Below are 22,772 nucleotides of genomic sequence, written 5' to 3' on the forward strand. Positions count from 1 at the left end.
GGTGGCCATGTTAGGCAAGAACGTGGTCCGTGTCTGCCTAAGCATCTGGTTTTTCAAGAGACTGTGGAAATCTGTATTTTGTGTGAGCTCTCTTGATTGTTAAGAGTTGGCAGCCAATCCACATTTCTGGAAAGTGTTACGGGCCAACCCCAGGTGTGGTAGGCCACCAGATTGTTGCTGGAGATCTGGGCAGGTCCACTGGGGTGCCAGGCCTCGGGGTGGGACCCAAGGGACAACTGCCCAGCGGGACCGAGGGGCTGGCTGGGCCTGTCGGGGAGCCTGGCCAGCGGGGAGGCGTGCTCTAGCAAAGCTCCCTCCTTCCTGGGCCTTGGTTTTCTTCCCCCAGCGCTGGATGGGTGGGCCTCCCGGGGGCTGTTGGGAGGCCCATGGGTAGGTTGCCATTCCTTCCCATGTGGTGACGTTCATGCAGAGGAGAGACCAAGGGCTGCAGCCACAGCACTCTGCCCCTGGCCCTGGGCCTGGCAGGCCACCGCCCTGTGCATGCAGACCTTCAGGGCGTGCCTGCCGTCACCTGACCTCGGGCATGAGCGCTTTCCTCGTGGTTGCTGTGCACCTGCCGTGTGCTGCTCTGGGCCTGGGCTGCCGGGGACAGGGAGGCTTACCCTCCAGGGCCCTCATGTCTCTAGGAGCTTCCCTTTGGATGCACCTTCCCACTCCCCTGGTACCACTTTCTTCCAAGACAGGATTCTGAAATTCAGAGATCCTGAAAGTTGAGTGGCGCTTCTGGGACCTGTGTAGAGCAATTGTGAGCAAGTCCCCGCAGCTGGGGGGGCCAGCGTGGGCCTCTTCTCAGGGTCCCCACGCCAGGGCCTCCCTGCTCTGGGCCGAAATCCTGCTTGGTGCAGCCAGCAGCAGCCCCGTTCCCCAAAGCCCGGGTCTGTGCAGGAGGTGGGTGGGGGCCTGTCCTTGGGGGAGCCCCTGTGGGGCGGGAACAGGGACAAGGATGACGGCCCACAGGAGACGCTGGGCAAGACTGGGCCCTGGGCCCCCAGCACCTCAATCCCAAGGGAGCAGCACCCTCCTCCAGCATGCTTCCTGTGGCCCTGTGGAGGTGCATCTCGTGTCTGGGGATGGCGCTGATTTCCAGCAACTTTCCCCCTAGAGGCTTGCAGAAGCTCCGCAGGGCAGCCTGCCCCATTGGCATCTGTGGGCCCAGAGGTGATCTTGTCGCACTGACCTGTGAGCCTTGAGCACATACACACGGCTGCCTGCATTATGGCACAGCTTGGAGCAGGGAGGTCCCCAGCATCCTGCCTGTGGCTGGTCTGTGACCAACGTCCATTCTGAAGTGTGACGTACCTACAGCCTTTGGTGTGCAACTCAGGAAGTGTCACACAGAAGCACATGGGCACCCTGTCCCCTTGAAGCCACCCCCCCAGTCACTCCCCTTCCCCAAGGGTCACTTTACTGGCTGACCTTTGTCCCCAGGGCTGTTTTCTGGTGTTTGGATGTTTCGTGGGTGAGTCGTTCAGTGCGCTTCCCCTTGTCCTCCTTTGCTTAAAGCCGGTGTGCGAGACTTGCGCCTGCTGTGGGCAGCGAGCTTGGTTCTGTCGCGGCGGTGTCGTGTGTTCCTGATGTGCACGTGGTGTGCTTCCTTTCTGGGTGGACACATCGTCGTCTTGTGCAGGTCTGTGATAAGCAGGGCTGCTGTGTGCGTTTTTGTGCACATGTTCTGTGAGTGCAGGGCTGTGTTCCTGTTGGGTTTCTGCCTGGGGGTAAGGCTGCTGGGTCTGCATTACCTTTCTGTCCTGAACCTCTAGGACTGCCTGCGTTGCTGTTCCCAGGACCAGGTGAAGGAGTGTGGCAGTGCCTGGCAGGGTGGTCGGTCTGTGGTCAGCTTGTAGCTGGGTGCTCACGGCAGTTTGCTGGGTCCCAGCCGTGCTTTCTTCCCCCGGGGTTGTTGGTAGGGAGTGGAGTCCCAGCTGCTTCCTGTGTGTCTTAGCTGCTGTGCCTGTGGGGCCCCCTGGGTGCACTGCCTCTGTCCACAAGGGCAGTGGTCCCCGGAGCCTTTGGGTGGTATTGCATGGTGCCCTGTGGACGTCTGTGTGTCCTGGGGAGGGTGTGTATGTTCTTTCTGGTTTTCTTGGGCACGGCTGCCCATGGTGGGCTGAGCCAGAAGGGCACAGGGACCTCGTGCCTATGGGTCTCTGGTGGCATCCCAGCTGCTCATCCCAGAGCAGGAGGGCGTGAGTGTTGCTTCTGCTTCCCCGCAGACAGTGGCCCGCAGGGTGGCCCCTGCAGGTGCCCAGAGTGTACTGCCCCAGGTCTGCACTCCAGGCCCATCTCCCTGCAGGGTCTGGCTGATCAGGCCTTAGCTCCAAGGGCACGCGGGCACCTTGGATAAGATGGCTGCTGTCACATGCAGGCCAACGGTGGCCTCCCTGTGCCCAGTGAGGGCCATGAGGGCCAGCCTCATGAGTGCCCGAGGTTGCCACCCACAGTGCACAGTGCCCTTTCCACAGGCAGACAGGGCGCTGCCCTCCAGGACCCATCCCCTCCGGGTTGGGGTGTAGGAGCCCCTGGCAGCACAGTGAGATGGGTACAGAGGCCAGAACAGCCCAGGGGGCTGGAGGGTCCACTGATAAGGGTGCTTTGGAGAGAGGGGACAGCTCGGCCAAAGCACAGAGGGGCCCCAGTGTGTGCTGGGAACTGAGCAATGCCAAGGGGGCCGGGGCCCCATGGTGGGAGAGACACCCCTTGTTCTGCATGTGGGGGACAGCTCCCTGGTGACCCTGCAGTGGTCAGCGTCATGGGCAGAGAGATGTCCCACAGGGTTCTGGGAGAGGCTTTGGAGGTCTGGCCTGGGGCAGGCAGGCTGAGCACCAGGGTGGCCTTAAGAGAGTGGAAGGGGCTTGCATCTCCCTGTTGGTGCTTGGAGACTCAGAGGGCAGGGTAGTATGGGTGACGTGGGTCTGTGACATGGGTCTTGCACAGGAGGGCGGGCAGCAGATGACTCTTAGATTTGAGACGAGGGCACCCACCAGGTGGTTGCTGCCGCACCATTGCTGGCTGGATCCAGTGGTTAAATCTGGGGCTGCGGTGGGCACCCTGGCCATGTCCTGATGACGACAGTCCCAGTCAGGGACGTGGGACGGAAGGCCCAGCTTTGTGAGCCTCCACAGCAGTGGGCAGATTCCCTGGGGCAGCTGGGCATCTCTGCCTCATGACCAGATCTGGCCTTCAGGGCCCAGACTCCAGGCAGCTTCCAAGCAGCCTCCCCACTTTTGGAACAGCAAGCTGCTGAATTCCCACGCAGCCCTGTGAGGCAGCTGTCTGTCAGCAGATGAGGAGACCAAGGCTCAGAGGGGACCAGTGCTTGTGCGGGTTGGTCTCTGCTCTCTTCTGTCTGTGTTGAGGGTTGGGTGTGGGAGGGAAGAGATTCTTGGGACCTCTCCCCACCTCACCAGGTGTGTCTGGCCCAGTTATATCCTTTGGGCCTCCTGCAGATCATGTTTTAATTATCCAATTAGTGCCAAGAGGAAGTTGCTAATTGCTTTTCCAGTATCAAATTCCTCTTGGCCTTTCTGAGAAGGGCCCCAGGAAGGGCCCTGGAACCTGCCCCGAGCCAGAGGAGGGGGTCCTGCGGCAGCCCGTGATGGGAGGCAGAGGAGTCTGGGAGCTGGGTCCGTGGGTGCCTCAGCCTTGGGCCCTGACCAGGAAGGAGAGGGGAGGACGGGCTCCGTGCCCCTTCAGGGTCCCGCACAGAGAGGGCAGCCAAGTTTCCTGCCCCTCATGCAGCCCCTTCCAGGACCACCCTGCCTCCCAGGGCTGGGACCAGGCTTGGCAGCTGCATCTGTTCAAAGCAGGGAGGCTGTGAGGCCCCAGCACCGTGGCCAGCTCGCTTGCTGGCTGCTGCCCCCTGTCCTCTGCCTGTTCCCCACCCCCAGTCCTGTCCTCCTCCCCACACCCACCCCCAGCTAGAGACCAGAAGTCAGCTCAGCCAGTGCACCTTCACTTCCCAGGTAGGGACATGCGGGCTGCCGTCTTGGGGTGGGCAGAGCAGGGAACTCTTTTCCCTCCCGAGTCGGGGCCAAGCTGGGCAGCCCCCTGCCTCCGGGTGGCTAGGGCGCGTGCCGGCCTTGGCAAGCAGCCTGGATGGCCCAGACATCCTCCCCGGCACCCCCGCCCGCCCTCTGCCCGGAGAATGGGCTCTTTGTTGGCTTTGGACGGACAGCTGACCTGGCTGGGCCGTCAGCTGCCTGCCCGCAGCAGTTGGCCAGGGCTGCGCGGTGATGGGTGCAGGGGCAGCCAGCTGGGCTAGCCTGGGACTCAGGCCTCCCAGGGCCAGGGGCTGCCCACCTATTGCTGGCCACCTCCTCTTGGCCTTGAGCAGGGGTCCCTCTCTAGGGCCCCCACCTGATGTATCCTAGGCCCCAGGGGCCTGCTGGCCTGGGGGTGAAAGGGTAAACATGTTCCCTAGCCCATCTGTGGGGAGGGGCATGCGATGCCCCATGGGGGTGGTAGGTGTCCGGCCGACTGTCAGCACCTTCTCAGGCGCTTGCACTGACAGTCTGTTGGGGCCCAGCCCCTCCCTGGGGGTGCTGCCAACCCTTGTGCCTCAGCTAAGAATCCTGGGGACTCCCCAGTGTACCGAGGGGTAGGGAGGACCTCAGGGCAGAGAAGTGGGCAGAACTGGGGGGCCTGGACAGAGGCTGCGTAGGGGTGGCTGGGTCCCTCTAGGCCAGAGCCATGGGTAGGTGTGTGCCTGGGCCCAGCACAACCTGAGAGGCATGCCCAGGGAGGCTGGCCAGCTCCACTCAAGCCACCTGGTTGGAGGGGGTCCTTTCTCAGCCGGTGTGGGGAAGGGCACCATAGCAGAGGGACCTCTGTGATCATGGCTGGGTTTGGGCCTTGAAGTTATGGAATGTGAGAGGTGGGAAGGAGGGCAGTCAAGGCCGATGGTGGGCGGCCATGGAGGGTTGTGGTGGTCTTCGGGGAAAGGTTTCCAGGGCACAGAGCTGATGCTAGAGGTGGGGAGAGGATACTGGGGACAGGAGAATCTCCTGTGCGCTCTGTAGACGCGGCTGCCCGAGGGTGAGCTGCCCCCAGGTGGGTGGCCCTCAAATGGACAGCTGAGGGCCAGAGTGTGGCATCAGCACACGCACTGCCCCGGCATGTCTCGCTCTCCTGCCAGCTGCCTGGCCCTGTGCTGCCCTGTGCGCCCCTTCTCCCAGGACTGCCCTCCTGGTGGCATGCTGCAGCCCTGCTCTCACTCTGGGGGCAGACTCTGTGTCCCCGGGTGCAGCTGGCAGTCCGGGGCCCTGGGTTCCTCTGGCAGGCCCTTATGAGCCTCAGTTTACCTATGTGTACTGCATGGGCCCTATAGCCTGAAAACTGTCCGGGACACAGCAGGCATGTCCCAGGGACTGGTCATTCCCAGCCAGATGCCCCCCTACAGTCCCGTGTGTGCATACAAGTGGCCCTGCTGAGTCTGGACTGTGGCTACTCAGCACATGGCAGGGAGCCTGTCATCCACATCACATCCCCCCGCTGGCCTGTGGGCCATGCCTCCCGAAAGCCCCTGCTGGTTCTGTGCCCTTCAGAAACGCCCCCTCTACCTCTGCCTGGGGCCTGCCTGTGTGTGTTTAGGAGCTGGGGGCTGCCCAGTGCCGGGCAGGTGGGTGGACAGATGTGCATGGCAGACGGACAGCTGGACCACTGCAGCTGTTGGGTGCCACCTGTTGGAGTCGGCATGCTGCCGGCCCTGGGGTAGAGGCATTCCAGAGCCCAGGGCTGGCCGCCTCCCCCTCTCACCTTCCCTAGGACCCCAAAGACTTGCTCTCTGCCGCCCCCTGCCACGCCTCAGAGCTGGTGTACCCAGGTGTGACCTTCCCTGTAACATTTCCCCCATCACCTGTTGGGTGGGGGTGTTCCTTGATGTGACATCCATGCCCAGCCCATACCCTCATCTCTAAGTGGGGAGGGGCACAGTAGGCCTGACCTGCAGGAGTCAGGACTGGCACTGCATGGCCCCTTGTTGTCAGAGTGGGAGAGGCTGTGGCCCCTCAACTGTCCCTGTTCAGGTGACACCTCAGAATGCCCCTTGTCAAGGCCCTAGGGGCAGGTGTCCTGAGGTCAGAGAGGCCAGGCTGGGGGCGTGGGAGGATGGGCCGTAGACTTGGCGCCGGGCAGGATGGGGTCGGGCCTGGGCTTCTGGCCACTGCAGGGGGCATCTGCAGGGGTGGGGGCAGGTGAAGGCCAGGGCTTGGGGAGAAATCCCAAGTCCTGATTTGGGTCGTTTGGGTTGAGACTGGGTCTGGAGCTCTGAGTCCCCACTGGTGCCCCAGCCTGCCACCTAGGCCCTGCCCTCCTGTGCCCAGCTCCTTGGCTGCTGTCCAGGCTGGCCTTGCCGGGTGTCTGTGACTCGCTCCTGAGGTTTGGTGACTACTCTGAGGCCTGGCCAGCCTGTGTCCCCCTGCTTGGCAGACTGGCTTGGTCCTTATTTAATCCTCAGGACAGCTTTGGTGTAGGGAGCACTGTCTGTCATCCCCATTTGACAGGTAGGGAAACTAAGACAGAGAGAGGTTCAGTACCCGACTAGGGTTATACAGCTGGGCAGGGGTGGGAGTGGGGGTGGGGGGAGGGGGTCTGAGCCAGGGCTTGGGCCCAGGCAGTGTGGATCCAGAGGCTGGACTCCTAGCCTCTTTAGCGCTCTCATGTGGCTGATGTCCTGCCTGGTCCCGGCTGGCTCAGGAGCTGACCCTGGGCTCCCTGTGAGTAGCACCTGCCCGCAGGCTGCCCACCCAAGCAGGGCAGGAGGTGTGTGGAGTTGTCTGGGTGCAGGCTGGGGTCCCGTCCAGGCCCCACCTGCAGGGGCGCTGACGCTGGGCTCTTGTAGCCCCTCGCCCGGCAGCACTCCTCCCAGAGGCTGGGGGCTGGAGCCTTTTGGGCCGCTATGGGCCCAGCCCAGGGCCGCCTCCCCCTGCCCAGCGCTGGGTTCAGCTCTTCCGGGTCTGGTTTGACTTAAGCCTGCCTGCCTGGCTGGGAGGCAGCTGAGCGGATGTGGGGGGTGGCCGCGGGCGCTCAGGAATGCGGCCCTCCCCCTCTCTCGCAGCCGGCAGCTTCTGGCCCGGAGACGCAGCGCCCCACCCTGGCTGGCCGCCTTGCCCGGCCCCTCTTGGAGCGGTGGAGCCAGGGCCTTTTGCCTGGCCCCGCAGCCCTCCTCAGCCTGGCAGACCTGCCCTGGCCCGTCAGTGTGGGGGTGCAAAGGAGGCGTCTGAGCTGAGCCCTAGCCCCAGCCCTCGCCCCCACCAGGGAGATGGAGGGTGGGCTGGCCGCTTGGTTCTAGCCAGAGAGGGGAGGGCTTGAGCAGGGCCAGCCGCCCTGCCCTGGGAGCCGGCCCGCCCGGCTGAGCTGGGCGGACGCCCCACGAGTCCCATCTCTGGAAAGGCCCCTGGGTCTCTCTGTTAATTAAATACATTTGTTTGGTAAAAGCAACTAAAAATACTTGCAGCCTTGCAAGCTGCGGAGGAGAGGAGCTGGCTAATTAACGCCCGGTTTGTTTGGGATCTGGAATATATTTCCATGCCGATGAGACGCACATCCTCCTCTGCTGCCTTCTTGGGGGTGGGGGGTACCCTGACTCCAGGCTGCCCTGGGGCTTGCCGGCCTCGTACTCTGCCACCTCCCTCCCTGGAGGCTCTGGTCTCGCTGCTCAGGGCCACTGGACATCCCATCCTGCCGGCTGATCCCTGCTGCCTGTCCCTGCCGACCCTGCACTGTCCCTCTGGGAGACCCAGCTGTGCCCAGGGAGGGTGGGTGCCTGTCACCTTTGCCCTGGGGTCACTGTGCATCTCTGAGGGTGGGGAGCCTGTGGTTGTCTCCAGACTCCAGAGCCCCCCACCCTGTACAGTGGCCTCTGTGGGCTGACGAAGGGACTAGCAGGCCCAGCCACTAGGCTGCAGGCGGTCCTGCACAGCTGCCGGGGGCGGGGCGGCCGTGGCCATGTTCTTGCAGGGCCTGGGGGAGCGGCTGGGAAGGGGCTCTGGACCCCTGACCTTAAGAGGGTGTGGGGCTGGAGCAGAAGGGCATGGCACAGCTCTACTCAGGACCTCATTGCCACAGATCCTGGTGGACCTGGCGAACCCTGGTGGCCGGCCAGCCCTGGCCTATGAGAGTGTGGTGGCTCAAGAGGGCAGCCCCATCCTGCGTGACCTGGTCCTCAGCCCTGACCGCCAGTACCTCTATGCCATGACGGAAAGGCAGGTAGGTGCTGCGCTGCCAGACACATGTGGGGTGGGCCTGCCCTGGGAGCAGGGTGAGGCTACTGTGGGCCCACACTGCCTCTGGGTTCTTCTGGGCCAGGTTTGGAATTCCCTCCCTCCCTGAATGACTGTGTCCACCAGAATAAATACTGGAGTGAGACGTTATCTGGGTAGTGGTGTCATTGCAGGATCTGGGATGTGCACATGGGGCCCCAAGTTCTCAGGCTGCGGCCTGGCCTGGTGTTGGCCTTGTCTGCCTGGTGGGGGCTCAGGCAGCAGCCTCTCTGGGGCCTGTGGCCAGCCTGGCCGAGCTCATTAATGCCATACACTTGTGTTTCTGGCCTAGCCTGCTTGGAGCCAGCTTTTGCCCAGCTCGACCTGTGACCCCATGGCAGTCGGGAGGGTGGGCGTGTTGGGGGCAGGAGGGGCACACATATGGCGAGGCCAGGCCTCCCTACCCTCCTGGCTCCTCTTGCTTCTCCTCTGCCCCTCTCCTATCTGTTGGGTGGTTCTGCCTCTCTGGGGACCTCAGGCTGAGGAGGCAAGGTCAGGGTACGTGGGGCCCAGCCTGCCTTTGTGCTTAGGATTGGGGCCGAGTTTATGGCTCCCTCCGGAAGCTCTGAGACCAGACAGCTGGGAGAGCAACCGGTGGGACCTGTTGGTTCTTCTCTGGGCAGCTCACCCGCACTGACTGGCTTGCTCCCTGGCCGCTGCCACCCCAGGCTCCCAGGAGAGAGGCCTAGCCTGCTTGGCCTGACTTGGCTGAGTCAAGGTCACCTAGGGACTGGTCTTTGCACAGACCAAGTGGGAGGCAAGCTCCCTGGTGTGTGGGGAGAACAGAGTGGGGTGAGGGGGCACACCGTGGTGGTGAGTAAGTGAGGCTTGCAGGGGTCCCAGGGATGGGCCTGGTGGGGCCTGCTGCTGAAGTCCCTCTCGCACCAGGTGACGCGGGTGCCTGTGGAGAGTTGTGTGCAGTACACATCGTGCGAGCTGTGCCTGGGATCACGGGACCCCCACTGCGGCTGGTGTGTCCTGCACAGCATGTGAGTCTGAAGGGGGGTAGGCGTGGGTGGGAGGGCCCTGACACCCTGGCCTGGTGGTGTCTGACCTGGGAGGGCCCAGGCAGCCTCCCGTGCCGGGGACGGGCACAGCTCCCCTGAGCTCCTCGGGGTGTTACCTGTGCGGGGTGCTCATGTTTGGTGGTTTCCTGTGACTGGCTGAGTGACGGCTGCACCGCAGCGAAGACGGGTGTAGAGAGAAGCCGGCAGGCCATTGCCCCTGCTGAGCGGGGACTGGCGGGCTGTGGCACCCCTGTGGCCTCCCACCACGCCCGACCTCCACGCCTCTGCCCGCAGCTGCTCGCGCCAGGATGCCTGTGAGCGGGCAGCTGAGCCCAGGCGCTTTGCTGCAGACCTGCTGCAGTGTGTGCAGCTGACTGTGCAGCCTCGCAATGTTTCCGTCACGATGTCCCAGGTCCCGGTGAGTGTGGCCGTCCAGGCGAGGGGTGGGGCCGGGGGGACAACGGGACCCTACTCACCTACACGTCCTGCCTTGGGGGCCCCAGCTCGTGCTGCAGGCCTGGAACGTGCCCGACCTGTCGGCCGGGGTCAACTGCTCCTTTGAGGACTTCACTGAGTCTGAGAGTGTCCTGGAGGACGGCCGGGTCCACTGTCGCTCGCCCTCTGCTCGAGAAGTGGCACCCATCACACGGGGCCAGGGTGAGTGCCGCCATGGGCTGGGTCTGGCAGCACCTAGGGGAGCCCTCCTATGGGGAGGTGGATGGTCATTGAACGGGTATCACGCGGTGACCGCGGAGGAGGGCGGGGGAAGGAGCAGATGCCCGTCTGGGGGCTGTGTAGACAGGAGGAAGGGGCTGCAGGAGTAGAGACGCAGGGGCTCACCTGGTGTGCTCAGGGGCCGCAGGGCCGGAGGGGCTGGGGTGTGGAGCGGGGCTGTGCACTTGGTGGTTGGGAGGGCTTTCCCTGTTCAGAGCTTGCCCTGTGCGGGGGTCCTGGGTTTGGAGGCCCCAGGTGGCCCCGGTGACTTGGGCCAGCACTGCTCTTGCAGGAGACCAGCGGGTGGTGAAGCTGTACCTGAAATCCAAGGAGACGGGCAAGAAGTTTGCGTCTGTGGACTTCGTCTTCTACAACTGCAGCGTCCACCAGTCGTGAGTGTCCCTGGCCCTCCTGCACCAGCGTCTAGCAGAGGAGGACATGGCATGGTGTGGCCGGGTGGTCGGGGCGGGAGGAGAGACCCGTCGTGAGAGCAGCCCACCAGGCAAGGGGCCAGCAAAGGCAGGGCTGCCAGGGGGCCAGTGAGCCTGAGGCCGGGGCAGCAGTCTGAGCGGCCTGCTCCAGGGCCGACCTGCACTTGTTCACGCGTGCAGAGCCTCGCCGGCTGCTATGGTGTGGGCAATGGCCTGTAGGCGCCAGAACAAGGCGGGAGCTCGCGGGGAGGCAGCTCTGTTGTCCTGACGGGAAGTGGCTGTGCTGTGAGATGGTCCACTGAGCTCCTCCCACTCTGGGACAGGCGGGTGCAGGTCCTCTCTGGTTCGTGCCAGCACATGGCTGGGGCACATGGAGCTGGGGTAGGAGCTCACCCTGGCGCTGGCCCTGGGTTTGCTCGTCTGCACCAGCTGGGGCTGTGAGCATGCTGTCTCAGGAACAGCAGGAGAGGCTGGGCCTACTGTGCCCAGAGGGGCCCCCTCAGCCCCATCCCTGACCTGAGGGCACCCCATCTGGTGGGCCAGCGTGAGGCAGTGGGGAGGCCCCTCACAGGAGGTGGAATTCAGCCTCAGAGCTGGAGGTGCCTGGTTTTTCAGTCATGCCTTTGTTTGTTGACTGACTCACAAACTGACTCCGTCCCAGCTCTTTCTGGGGCACCTACTGTGGGCCTGGGTGGTGCTGTTACCAGGTTCGATCTCTCGCCCTGGCAAGGTGGGGCCTCAGGGCAGGGGCTGCACTCAAGAGCTGGGGATCGGAAGTCTCTGGTGAAGTAGGGTGCCAGTGGGTCGGGGGCTTGTGAGAGGAGCCAGGGGTACATCCTCCCCAGCTGTGGGCACCCGGCTGCCGGGACAGGGAGTGTGAGCATGTGAGGCTGGGCCCACTGGGGTGCTGTGAAGTCCTGGCCTGGCCCGCGTTGGGACGAGTGGATGTCTGCTGCAGCTCTGAAGCTGAAAATACAGTTTCATAATGGCACTAACACATGTCCAGTGCTAACTGTCGGCACGTGGCCAGTGGTCATCACAGTGGACCGTGCCGAGTTTGGGCGTGTCCGCCCTCGGGAACGTTCTGTTGGCCTGCGCTGGGGTAGACTGTCAGGTGATCGAGGGTCTGGAGGAGAAGCAGTGGGAGGGAGGGGAGTGCTGGGCAGGTTGGTGGGTGGGACTGACTGACAGGGGCGGCCTCCCTGAGCAGACGAGGAGCAGCCAGTGCAAAGGCCCCGACGTGGTACTGTGAGCCACCGCTGGAGGACCAGCAGCAGGGCAGTGTGGCCCTGTGTGGGTGCCTGGCCTCACCGCCCTGCCCTCTCTTTGTAGCTGCCTGTCATGTGTCAACGGCTCCTTCCCCTGCCATTGGTGCAAATACCGCCATGTGTGCACGCACAATGCCGCGGATTGCGCCTTCCTGGAGGGCCGCGTCAACGTGTCCGAGGTAAGGCCTTCCTGGGAGGCTCAGGGTTTTGGAGGTGCAGCAGAATTGGGTGTCACCTGCAGGTGGGGCCTGCGAGAGCTCCCATGAGTGGCTGGGATGCTAGCCAGAAGATCTGTGGGTTGGGGACATTCTCCAGGGCCATCTTGGCCTGTGGTCACCCAGTGGCATTTGTTGGTGGTCAGCAAATCTCCTCTGTGACTCTCAGGGGAGGCCTCAGACCCAGCCCCTGCCCCTGGAACTCTCCTTGGGGGCTGCAGACCAAAGAGACGCCCGGGGAGGGGGGCGTGATGTGGGGAGGGGACTGTCCACCTGTTGCCGTGGCAGCCTGGAGCATGAGTGGCCTGGCTGGGTGAGCGTGCAGGCCCGTGCCCTGAGTCCACGTGGACAGGGGCTCGTCAGACTGGCTGCAGGCGGCATTGGTCTCCGGAGCCGTCTGAGGGCTGTGTGGTAATTGGTAGTAGTGAGGCAGTGATTATTTTGGGGCTTGGGCGAGGCTCTAACTTTTATTTATGAACAGCAAGTCCTCTCCTTCTGGAGCCTGAGGCTCTTAGGACCAGGGCGGGCGAACCTGGACGTGCCAAGAGGGAGCCGACCAGGTGGGGCAGGGCTCTCCATGTCCAGCCTGCGGCTGCATAGCCGGGACCTGAAGCCAGGGCCCTTTCCCTGGCAGTAGACACCATGCTTGTTGGCTGGACGGGTGGGAGGGTGTGGGTCCTGCCAGCCATCGGGCGCTTGGGGGCTGCAGCTGGGCTGGACTTCCCTGTACAAGCCTGAGACAGAGGAGACGCAGCTGCCGTGCTATGGGCCCCTCCTCACAGCCTCCCCTGGCCACGACCCCAGTGTCACCGTGGAGCTGCTTTCCACTCCCTGGTGTGACATTGCGCATCATGGGGCAAGGCAGTAGTAGGGGGCAGGCTGAGGGCCCGATGGACTGTGGCGTTTGGGGTGGTAGCATCTGTGCCGGTGGGCAGGCGGTGTGAAAGTGGGGCCTGGGGCGGGCAGTGGGCCTCCCTGGGAGGGCAGCCTGCCTGAGGAGCTGGGCAAAGGGGTCGTGGGGGCAGGCAGGGGCCTTGGGTGGCAGGAAGCTGGTGGGACTGATCCCAGTGGGGTTGGTGCCCGGGGTCCGCGGAGCTCAGGAAGGGCTGCTGCGGGCTGTGGCAGCCTGTGGCAGTGGAGCAGCCAGCGTAGACCCCTCCCGAGGAGTTGGCCCCTGCAGGGCTGGGCTGGGAGCAATCGTGGGGTGAGGGAGGGTCACTTGGGGGGATGAACTGATTTCAGAGGCACTCCCTCCTTAGCTGTGGTCCCAGGTGTTACGGGGCCTTTTCTAAGGACTGTAACACATCCTCAGACTCAACCAGGCCTGTCGTTGGGATGGACGTGGCCTTGCCCTCGGCCCTCTCCCATCTCGGTCTGGTTTGGCTCCTCGGGGTGCGCCTCGCTCAGGAGCACGCTGACACCACGACGTCTGGGTTTCCTGTCCCAGCTGTTTTCTCCAGCTGTCCACCCTGTAATGGGGAGGGGTCCGTGAGAACCCTACTCTTCGCTCTGTCCCTGTGCTCTCACATTTGCTCGATCTAGTGCAAGGCAGGAGCCACCAGAGTGTGTTAGGGAAGGGGTGGTGAGGAGGTGGCAGGTGCCTACGGAATGGCCAAGCAGGGGTCCCACGTGGGGGCCCCGAAGCAGAGCCTGCACTCACTCTGAGGTGGGCTGAACCCACGAGCCAGGGCTTTCTGCTGGGAGTGCCCGGTCTGCCTCTCCAGGAGTGGGGAGGGCTGGCCCGCGTCTCCACACAAGGCTCGTGTTCCTGCCACCCCCCGCCCCCGCAGCCTCATTGCCGGGAGGGACCGGCCCTGGGCTGGCAGGTCGCCGTGTCCCTGGAGGTGAAAGAGAGGGCCACTCTTCTAGATTCGTGCTTGATCTGTGTAAGCGGAGGAGCTGTAAGTCCAGTGAACAGAAGTCTAACTTGAATCGTAAAACAGTTGTGGCCCCTCAGTCACTTACAGACTTGAACCCCTTGACAGACCCAGAGTCCCTTGAAGCGAGGGTAGGCTGGCCCCTTCGGGGTATGCCCTGCGTGCTGCTGAATACCTGTGCCGCTCACCTCGCAGCCGGCTCCTGGCTCAGCTGCTCCCAGGCCACATGGGCCTGGAAGGAACGGCAGAGCCCTGAGCTGACCCCTCTTCACAGCTGGGGTCCCCAGGTGCCAAGCCCTAGCCCCAGTGAGACTCTAGCCTGATGGGGGCAGAGAGCCCAGGCCCTTGGACAGACAGCAGCGGTGACCTCTTGGGAAGAGGGGGTGTATCTGCTCAGAGAGGGGAGGTGTGAGGTGGGGCAACAGCGAGAGCAAAGGCCTGGTGGCTGGAAGAGGTGTGGGCTGCCAAGGGCCCAGGAGGGGCAGCCATGCTGGGAGGCAGGGGAGTGTCCTTGGCTTGGGGTCTGGTCTGGGCATCCCTTCAAATGGCCAGGGGAGTGCTGGTGTCAGTGCGCACCCCTGAGCACATGGCTGGTGGCCCTACGTACGTGTCACCATCCCCTGCCTCTCCCAGTGGACACAGGGCATCCCTGCAGATCCAATGGTTAGTGGTCCGCCTTCCCGGCCAGGCCCTTCCTGCTCTGCTCCTCCAGTGCCCCCGAGGGGCCAACCTGGAGTTTGGACCCCCTTTTCAGACTCCAAAAACCTCTGCAGAGCCGGGGCCGCCTGGGGGCTGTCGCAGGGCTTGGGGATTGTGGCCTGTTTTCAGCATGTCTATTTAAAGCTGCCTCGGTGGCATCCCGGGTGGCCATCTCCCCCGACCCGAGGCTGCCACCCGCCGTGCTGCAAGGAAGCTGGCCCGTTGCATCAGGTATTGTCTCTGAAGCGCTAGCCCCAGGAGCCCGGCTGTTTTTCTGCCCGACTCTAGCTATTTTTATGCTCCTGGCCCCGGCTGAGATCTTGTAGCCCAGGGCCTTTCCAGCTGTGGCCACATGGGGCCCATGGTGGCTGAGCGGTGGGGTCCCAGAACACTGGGCAGGGCGAAGGCCTGGCAGGTCCCCATGCAGCCACAGCCTGGCAGAGCACAGACACCAGGCCGCGGTTCTGAGGCCCTTAGTCCGCTAGCAAGTGCGGTGGGCACAGTGGCACTTGCCCAGGGAAGTACAGCTCCGCGCACAGACCCCGGTCTGGGCTACAGTGGGATGCACCTCATGCACGGCGCCACCCCGGGCTCAACCGAAGCCTTATCGCCCCAGGACTGCCCGCAGATCCTGCCCTCCACCCAGATCTACGTGCCAGTGGGCGTGGTAAAGCCCATCAGCCTGGCCGCTCGGAACTTGCCGCAGCCGCAGTCGGGCCAGCGAGGGTACGAGTGCCTTTTCCACATCCCAGGGAGCCCGGCGCGCGTCACAGCCCTGCGCTTCAACAGCTCCAGCCTGCAGTGCCAGAACTCCTCGGTGAGGCGGGTGCAGCGTGGGGGCTGCTGGGGACTCTGTCTGCTAGACTGAGCCAGTGACCCTCCCAGCCTTAGGGTCTGGTTTCTGCTCTCAGCAAAAGGACAGGGCATGGTCAGGTCTGCCCTGGATGGTTCAGAGAGCACGTGGGCTCCCTGGGCCAGGGCCACGCCCCTCAGGTGTGCCTGGGGGTGCAGGTGCTGCCACGCCAAGGGCCACCCAGACTGGAGGGAGCACATGCCAGATGTGGCAGCGGACAGGCAGCACAGGCAGACGTGGTGGGACCCGAGACGTGCCTTTGCGCAGGGTTTTCAGGACGTGGGCCAGGAGGCCAGGGTGAGGGTGTGCGAAGGCCTGCATGTGGTCACCACCCTGGGCATCCAGGAGGCGAAGGCCAGGTGACAGTGCTGAGGACTCAGCTCACTTTATGTGAAGCCCTGTGGGTAGATGTAGGGACTGTTCACACAGCTGGGGCGTTTGTGTACTAGCAGGCGGGTGTGGCCTGCGTGCCAAGAAGCGGCTACATCTGGAGCCCGGAATCTAATAGGGTAATATTTGAAAAGCCTTTTATCAAGTCCAGCAAGTTTAGTGACAGTGGTCATTGCAGAGCCAAGTCCTGTCCTAGGGGGTGGGCGAGTGGTGCCGAGCTGGTGGTCCCCAGTCCGGGCTCAAGTCCCGCTCTCTCCCCCGGCTCGGTCGGGGGCTGCTGGCAGCTCTGGTTTCCCCATCTGTTCAGGAGAAGTGTGTCGTCGGGAGAGCAGCGGGTTTCCCGGGGCTGATCGAATCCCTGATTGGCGAGTGGGTGCCTCTGGGCTGTCTGAAGGCCTGGGTTTGGCCGCCACCCCCTAGAGTCCCAGGGGAGGGGCCTTCAGGTCAGAGGTCTGCCCCCCACTGGTGGTGGCAGCCCCTTGTGTGTCCTCGCAGGGTGAGCTGAGGTCTGGGGGATCACAGCAGGCTCCCGGGGGCAGGCTGGCCCTCAGCTGGGCCCCTGTGACCCATGGCAGCGCTGGAGTTCCCTGACCCTTCCTGTCTGTCCCGTCCTTTCCCTCTTTCTCCTCCTCGTTCTGTCACCGACTCCTGTCGGCTGCACCTTCTACTTGCATCTCTCTGGCTCCCCTGGCCTGGCTGCCTCCAGCCTCTCCCCTCTCTGTGCTCACTGAGGTCGTCTGTCTGCCTCTCTGCTTCCTCGTTCCCTCCATCCTCTAGCTTCTGTCGCCTGTCCCTGCACTCCTCTCCTGTTCCCGTCCTCCCCTCTCACCAGGCCCACGTTTATCTTTACTGCAGCCATGTTTAAAAGGAAAGGAGAGTATCAGGAATTTGATAGGACCCAGTTAAACTCCTGCAGATAAAATAAGGATGAACTGCTCTGGGATGGCGTGGAGGTCTTCAACTGCAGAAAGTGGGACACAGCTGGGAGCACCAGACCTGGGCTCCCGGGGGAGGGCTGTGTCCCTTAGCCCGGCCTGTGGGGAGCAGGCAGAGCCTCACCTGATGGCACTTCCTGCTGGCTGTGCCCGGGCAAGGGGACACACGTGTCGGATCTCAGGGCGGTCCCAGTGTGGGGACAAAGAAACCAAGGTTCCCAGCTCATCCCTCGCGCATGTGCAAGGAGTCCAGCTGGGATGTCCTGGTTTCCTGATGGGGCTGACTTCAGGGGGAAGTGGGGAGGCCGTCCTGGAGGCCATGCCTCATGTGGCTGCTGGGGACAGAGGCTTAGCTGGAGAGTGGGTCTGTGGCCACAAAGAAGGAAGCCCTATGAGGGGCGGGGGGTCGAGGGGGAGCCGGGGGTAGCAGCAGAGGCATAGTTTTATCAGCTGGTTGGCAGGCATGTGGTTCTGGGGGCGTCTAGCTCCAGATTGGAAATACCAGTGTGGACAAGCAGAGCCCTAGACCCAACCCTGCCAAGCCTGGTCCCAGGGGCCTGTCCCAGGGGTGGCCAGGGCAGACACGCAGGCCCTGAGCTACTGCCGGGGGGGTGGCCTGCAACCCCAGAGCCTGAGTTCTGCCCCGTGACCTGACCGCCCTGCCTGCTGCCCGCAGTACTCCTATGAGGGCAATGACATCAGCGACTTGCCTGTGAACCTGTCGGTGGTGTGGAACGGCAACTTTGTCATAGACAACCCTCAGAACATCCAGGGTGAGCGGGGTGTGCGGCCCGGGGGGGTGGGGCGTGGCGAGCTGAGCTGACCGTGTCCCTCCCCGCAGCCCACCTCTACAAGTGCCCGGCCCTGCGGGAGAGCTGCGGCCTCTGCCTGAAGGCTGACCCACGCTTCGAGTGCGGCTGGTGCGTCGCCGAGCGCCGCTGCTCCCTGCGCCCCCACTGCCCCGCCGACTCGCCCGCCGCCTGGATGCACGCCCGCCATGGCAGCAGCCGCTGTACTGACCCCAAGATCCTCAAGGTGGGCAGGCCTTCCGGGCCCAGGCGGGGCCTCTTACCCACTCGCTGCCTCCTTTGCACGGCCCCTCCCAGCGCGAGAGGTCCTTGCCTGTGTCCCAGCCTCTGCCTCCCACAGCTCTCCCCCGAGACGGGCCCCCGGCAGGGAGGCACGCGGCTCACCATCACGGGCGAGAACCTGGGTCTGCGCTTCGAGGACGTGCGGCTGGGTGTGCGCGTGGGCAAGGTGCTGTGCAGCCCCGTGGAGAGCGAGTACATCAGCGCTGAGCAGTGAGTGCAGCCTGGGGCCGGCAGGCAGGTTGGGGAGGCCCCGACACCCGGCTGGATGCCACAGCCCACTTAGGCCCGCCTGGTGCCCCACAGGATTGTCTGTGAGATTGGAGACGCCAGCACGGTGCGGGCCCACGATGCCCTGGTAGAGGTGTGCGTGCGGGACTGCACCCCCCAGTACCGGGCGCTGTCGCCCAAGCGCTTCACCTTTGTGGTAAGCCCCACCCAGCCCGATGCCCTCTCCTCCCTGGGGCCCAAGGGGGCTGTGAGACCTGGGCTATGCAGGGGCTGGCCGCCCAAAGGCCACCTCAGGTGATGGGCCCCTCACCATCCTGTGGGCCTCTCAGCCAGCATTACCTGTCTCTGGTCTCGCCCTCCCCTCTTCCTCTCTGGGCCTGACTCCAGGCCCTCTGTGTACTCGGCCCCTGGCTGTGGGCTGTGTCTGAGAGCCCATGAGCACAGGGCCTGGGGTGGCTGGAGATGCATGTGGGCCTCTGGGCAGCCTTCTCTGCAGCTCCAGCAGCTTCTTTTCCTACAGACTCCAACTTTCTACCGTGTGAGCCCTGCCCGAGGGCCTCTCTCGGGTGGCACCTGGATTGGCATCGAGGGCAGCCACCTGAACGCAGGCAGTGACGTGGCTGTGTCTGTCGGCGGCCGGCCCTGCTCCTTTTCCTGGTATGGGGTGTGGACAGGGAGTGGGGCCGGGGCACGGCCGCCTTCCCGTGGTGATGACTGGTTCAGATGGCTTCGTGCCCCCTCCGTTGCCTGGGAAACAAGGGGGCTGTGGAGAGCCTGGTGGGGTGATCACTGTGGAAACCCCAAGGTGCAGAGGGTTGCCATGGAGACAGGCTGCCTCCAGAGTGGGCAGGGCAGGTGGGGCTGGTGGGCAGGCCTGAGGGGCAGGCACAGCTGCCCTGTCCTGGGGTGGGGGATCCCTTGCAGACATAGTAAGAAGTATTTTTTAAAATTTTTTAAGAGAAGAAAAGGAATCTTAACAAAAGCCCTGAGACTCGAAGTGGATAATTTTAGATTAGGGATGATAATGGAGCGGCCCTTTAAATATTTTCCTGCGGTAATTACCCGTTATCAGACTAATTATTGGTGTTTGCAGCCTTGCTACGTGAGCGGGCCTGCCGGCTCCGGCTGTGGGGAAGGAGCTGAGGGGACTGGGACCCAGGTGCAGGCGTGACTGGCCGGCTGCTCAGCGGAAGTGACCCGCTGCCCCCGCCCCCTGGCCACCGCGTTCCCCCTGTTCAGGGCTCAGCGTACGGTTCAGACCAGCATACGGTGTGGAGAGGGAGGCATGTGCAACCCTCTGCATAGCTGGGGTTGGCACGAGCCTGGCACTCCGGCTCTCCCAGGACATGGAAGCCCCAGGCTTAGCGGAGCAGTGCTGCCACAGGCAGGAAGGGGCCCGTGAACTCTGTCCCCGCTGCTGTTTTCGGCTGCTGATGGGGCTGCCGTGGGGCTGTGCTGAGGGCCCTGTGGGCGTCCTTCCTGCCCGGCAGGTCCACTGTCAGTGCCCGCCTGGGCTGGGCCCACCACACAAGTCCAGGCATGGGCAGACTTGGCAGCTGATGCTGAAGAGGCAGAGGCCAACAGGGTCACCTGGGGAATGAGTGCGGGAGGCAGCTGGGGCGGGTCCATCAGGCAGAGCCTTGAATGCCAAGCAGGGTCATGTGGAAGGAGAGGGCCAGGCTGGGGCTGAGGGTGGGCACAGATGGGGGGACTGACAGGTAAGGTGACCATGACAGCCATCAGCCACCTGGAGGCAGGTCCCCATTTACAGCCGGGCAGGTGATGCCAGGGACGTCCAGTAACTAGCCTACACACCTGTTTGTGATGGAGCCTTGACAGTGAGCTCCAGCACCTGTGTCCTCTCTGCTCCCCTGTCCCCTCCAGGAGGAATTCCCGAGAGATCCGGTGCCTCACGCCCCCAGGGCAGAGCCCCGGCAGCGCCCCCATCGTAGTCAACATCAATCGTGCTCAGCTCACCAACCCTGAGGTGAAGTACAACTACACCGAAGACCCCACCATCCTGAAGATCGACCCGGAGTGGAGCATCAGCAGGTGGGCGTGGCCCCAGCCCACCTGGAGCCCGGGACCCTGTGCCATTGAGGACCGTGTCACGCACACAGCTCTGCGCTGGGCTCTCCATTCTCTGCTTCCTTTGTGTGGTTCTGCCACCAAACCACTGGTGCTGAGAGATCTCAGCCTACTTGCTGTCTTTCGGGGGAGCCGGGTGGTGTGGCTGAGCTGTGCCAGTGTGTCTGGCCTACTCCTGTTTGTGCTGGGCATGGGCAGAGGGGCTCAGAGCTTTTCCCATGACCTCTCCCCCCTCATATTCTAGCGGAGGGACCCTCCTGACGGTCACGGGCACGAACCTGGCCACTGTCCGTGAACCCCGCATCCGGGCCAAGTACGGAGGCGTCGAGAGGGAGAACGTGAGTCCTCGCCTAAACCTCGCCCCCCAGGCGGCTGGTGCCTCCATGGCCAACCTTGGAGGTCCCAGGGATGAAGCCGGCTCTGCTCGGCTGGGTGGGGCCCCACGTGCAGGTGTGGCTACAGCCCTGCCCTGTCGGTACCTCTGCCGCGGTACCTGGCCCCTCGCGGCGAGCAGCTGGCCGAGTGTCCTGCTGACTGTGTCCCCAGAGCTGCCTGGTGTACAACGACACCACCATGGTGTGTCGGGCCCCGTCGGTGGACAACCCTGCCCGCAGCCCGCCTGAGCTGGGGGAACGGCCTGATGAGCTGGGCTTCATCATGGACGACGTGCGCTCGCTGCTCGTGCTCAACGCCTCCTCCTTCCTCTACTACCCTGACCCCGTGCTGGAGCCGCTCAGCCCCACGGGCCTCCTGGAGCTGAAGCCGAGCTCTCCGCTCATCCTCAAGGTGGGCCCAGTCAGCCGGGCAGGGCCCTCTGGGGGCAGGCACCCTTTTGGGGGCTCTGTGGCTCACCCTCATCCCCCTCAGGGCCGGAACCTCCTGCCACCCGCGCCCGGCAACTCGAGGCTCAACTACACAGTGCTCATAGGCTCCACACCGTGCGCCCTCACCGTGTCGGAGACGCAGCTGCTCTGCGAGTCGCCCAACCTCACCGGGCAGCACAAGGTCACGGTGCGTCCGTGGCCCGGTGGCCCATGCCCCAGCTCTGGTCTTCTATGCCCCTCCCACTTTGACCTACTGACCCTGCCCCACCCAGGGCAACCCCACCTCTGTGATCAAGCCCCAGACTTGCTTCTGGCTGAGAGAGAGCCCCAACTCGGCCGTGGTGTCCCCTGGCAGGCCCAGTGCCTCCCCTGGGTCCCAGTGTCCCCACCCCTGCTGAACATCAACTCCAGGCCAGGAGCAGTGCTGCGGGGGTCTTGAGGGCCTTGGACCATGGGGCTCCAGAGCTCCAGGTGGGCACTGCATCTCCTGAGTGGCCTGTGCCTCTGCCCCCAGGTGCGGGCCGGTGGCTTTGAGTTCTCACCGGGCACGCTGCAGGTGTACTCCGACAGCCTGCTGACCCTGCCCGCCATCGTGGGCATCGGTGGGGGCGGGGGCCTCCTGCTGCTGGTCATCGTGGCTGTGCTCATCGCCTACAAGCGCAAGTCACGTGATGCTGACCGCACCCTCAAGCGGCTGCAGCTCCAGATGGACAACCTGGAGTCCCGCGTGGCCCTCGAGTGCAAGGAAGGTCTGGCGGGGCTGTGGGCGTGGGGTACAGGGCCCCTCGGAGCTAGGCCCCCTCCGGCCTCCTGACTCTGCTTGGTTTACGTGTTCTCGGTGGCCTCCCTTGGCTGGGCTTGGTCTCAGGGAGGTGGGCGGGGCCTGACTGGGGCCTGCAGCTCTGGGGCCCAGGGTGGGTACAGTGTCTGTGGGGTGCTGCTTGTGACATAGACTCTGGAGCCAGAGCGCCCGTGTTTGTGTGCCAGCCTGGGTCCTTGGGTGGGCGCGTCACGTCTTCAGCCTCCTCGCCTGTGGGACGTGCGCAGTGAGGCTGCCCGCTTCACTGGCTGTCATGATGGTGATCCAGATGGTGTGTGCAGAGGTGTGGGGTGTGGTGCGTGCTGCCTGTGTGGCGTGCAGCCAGTGGTGCCTAGGAGTGGGGCCCTCGCTGCAGTTGCTCAGCGCACACACCCCTCAGCACGGGCTAGCGTTTGTCTTTGAGGAGCTGTGTCTCAGAGTCAGACCACAGCCCGTCCTCCCAAGCTGGGGCCTGGGTGTGTCGGGCCCTGGAGCAGAACTGGCAGGTGTTGGCTGAGACGGCCTTAGCGGGCTGCCATGTGGCTTCTGCGCAGATGAAGTGTGGGCGCGGCCGGAACGGAAATGCCATCCACTCTGTCTTTGGGAATCCCTTCATCTTGTGGCTCCTCTTTCCTTGTGGTGACAAGATGGCCACAGTGGATGTGCTCTGCTGCCTTGCTGGGCCCAGCTCTGGCCCATCCCTGATGCTCCCCAAGCCTGCGCCCTGAAGCCCCTGACTGAAAGTGGGTGGTCCCTAGGGCTGGTGTGGGTGCCCAGCAACCGAGATGGGCTCTGGGAGGCAAGGCCATAGGTGTGGGAAGTTGGCGATCGGTGGGCTAGGGGTCAGTGGAAAGGGCGAGGGTGGTGGGCCGCAAGGTAGAGCAGAGGGTGTCCCTAGGGGCTGCCCGTCTCTACGACGTGTCACAAGGAGGCCATGTGCCTGAGGCCCCGGCTGGTCCTTGGCAGAGCAGATGCTCCCGGACCTGCTGGCATGCTGAGGGTGCTGCTGCTGGATGGATGGGTGGGATTGAGTGCTGGCAGCAGAGGTGGCGCTGAAGCCAGAGACCATGGGGC

General features: G+C 63.9%; 1 protein-coding gene across 1 annotated transcript in view; it reads left to right on the forward strand.

Annotated features, from left to right (window-relative positions):
• Positions 1 to 22,772, forward strand: part of PLXNA1 (plexin A1) — a 54,557-nt gene that overhangs the window by 12,917 nt on the left and 18,868 nt on the right. Inside the window, exons 4-20 of the mRNA XM_070493334.1 lie at positions 8,086 to 8,226; positions 9,168 to 9,268; positions 9,581 to 9,704; positions 9,790 to 9,943; positions 10,293 to 10,392; positions 11,764 to 11,878; positions 15,107 to 15,307; positions 17,345 to 17,441; positions 17,510 to 17,703; positions 17,818 to 17,969; positions 18,063 to 18,183; positions 18,508 to 18,644; positions 19,872 to 20,039; positions 20,320 to 20,413; positions 20,622 to 20,861; positions 20,943 to 21,086; positions 21,414 to 21,648. Of these exons, the coding sequence (XP_070349435.1) occupies positions 8,086 to 8,226; positions 9,168 to 9,268; positions 9,581 to 9,704; positions 9,790 to 9,943; positions 10,293 to 10,392; positions 11,764 to 11,878; positions 15,107 to 15,307; positions 17,345 to 17,441; positions 17,510 to 17,703; positions 17,818 to 17,969; positions 18,063 to 18,183; positions 18,508 to 18,644; positions 19,872 to 20,039; positions 20,320 to 20,413; positions 20,622 to 20,861; positions 20,943 to 21,086; positions 21,414 to 21,648 (2,518 nt within the window). The remainder of the gene's footprint in view (positions 1 to 8,085; positions 8,227 to 9,167; positions 9,269 to 9,580; positions 9,705 to 9,789; positions 9,944 to 10,292; positions 10,393 to 11,763; positions 11,879 to 15,106; positions 15,308 to 17,344; positions 17,442 to 17,509; positions 17,704 to 17,817; positions 17,970 to 18,062; positions 18,184 to 18,507; positions 18,645 to 19,871; positions 20,040 to 20,319; positions 20,414 to 20,621; positions 20,862 to 20,942; positions 21,087 to 21,413; positions 21,649 to 22,772) is intronic.

Source organism: Equus asinus, chromosome 21, assembly GCF_041296235.1.
Source record: "Equus asinus isolate D_3611 breed Donkey chromosome 21, EquAss-T2T_v2, whole genome shotgun sequence".
NCBI lineage: Eukaryota > Metazoa > Chordata > Mammalia > Perissodactyla > Equidae > Equus > Equus asinus.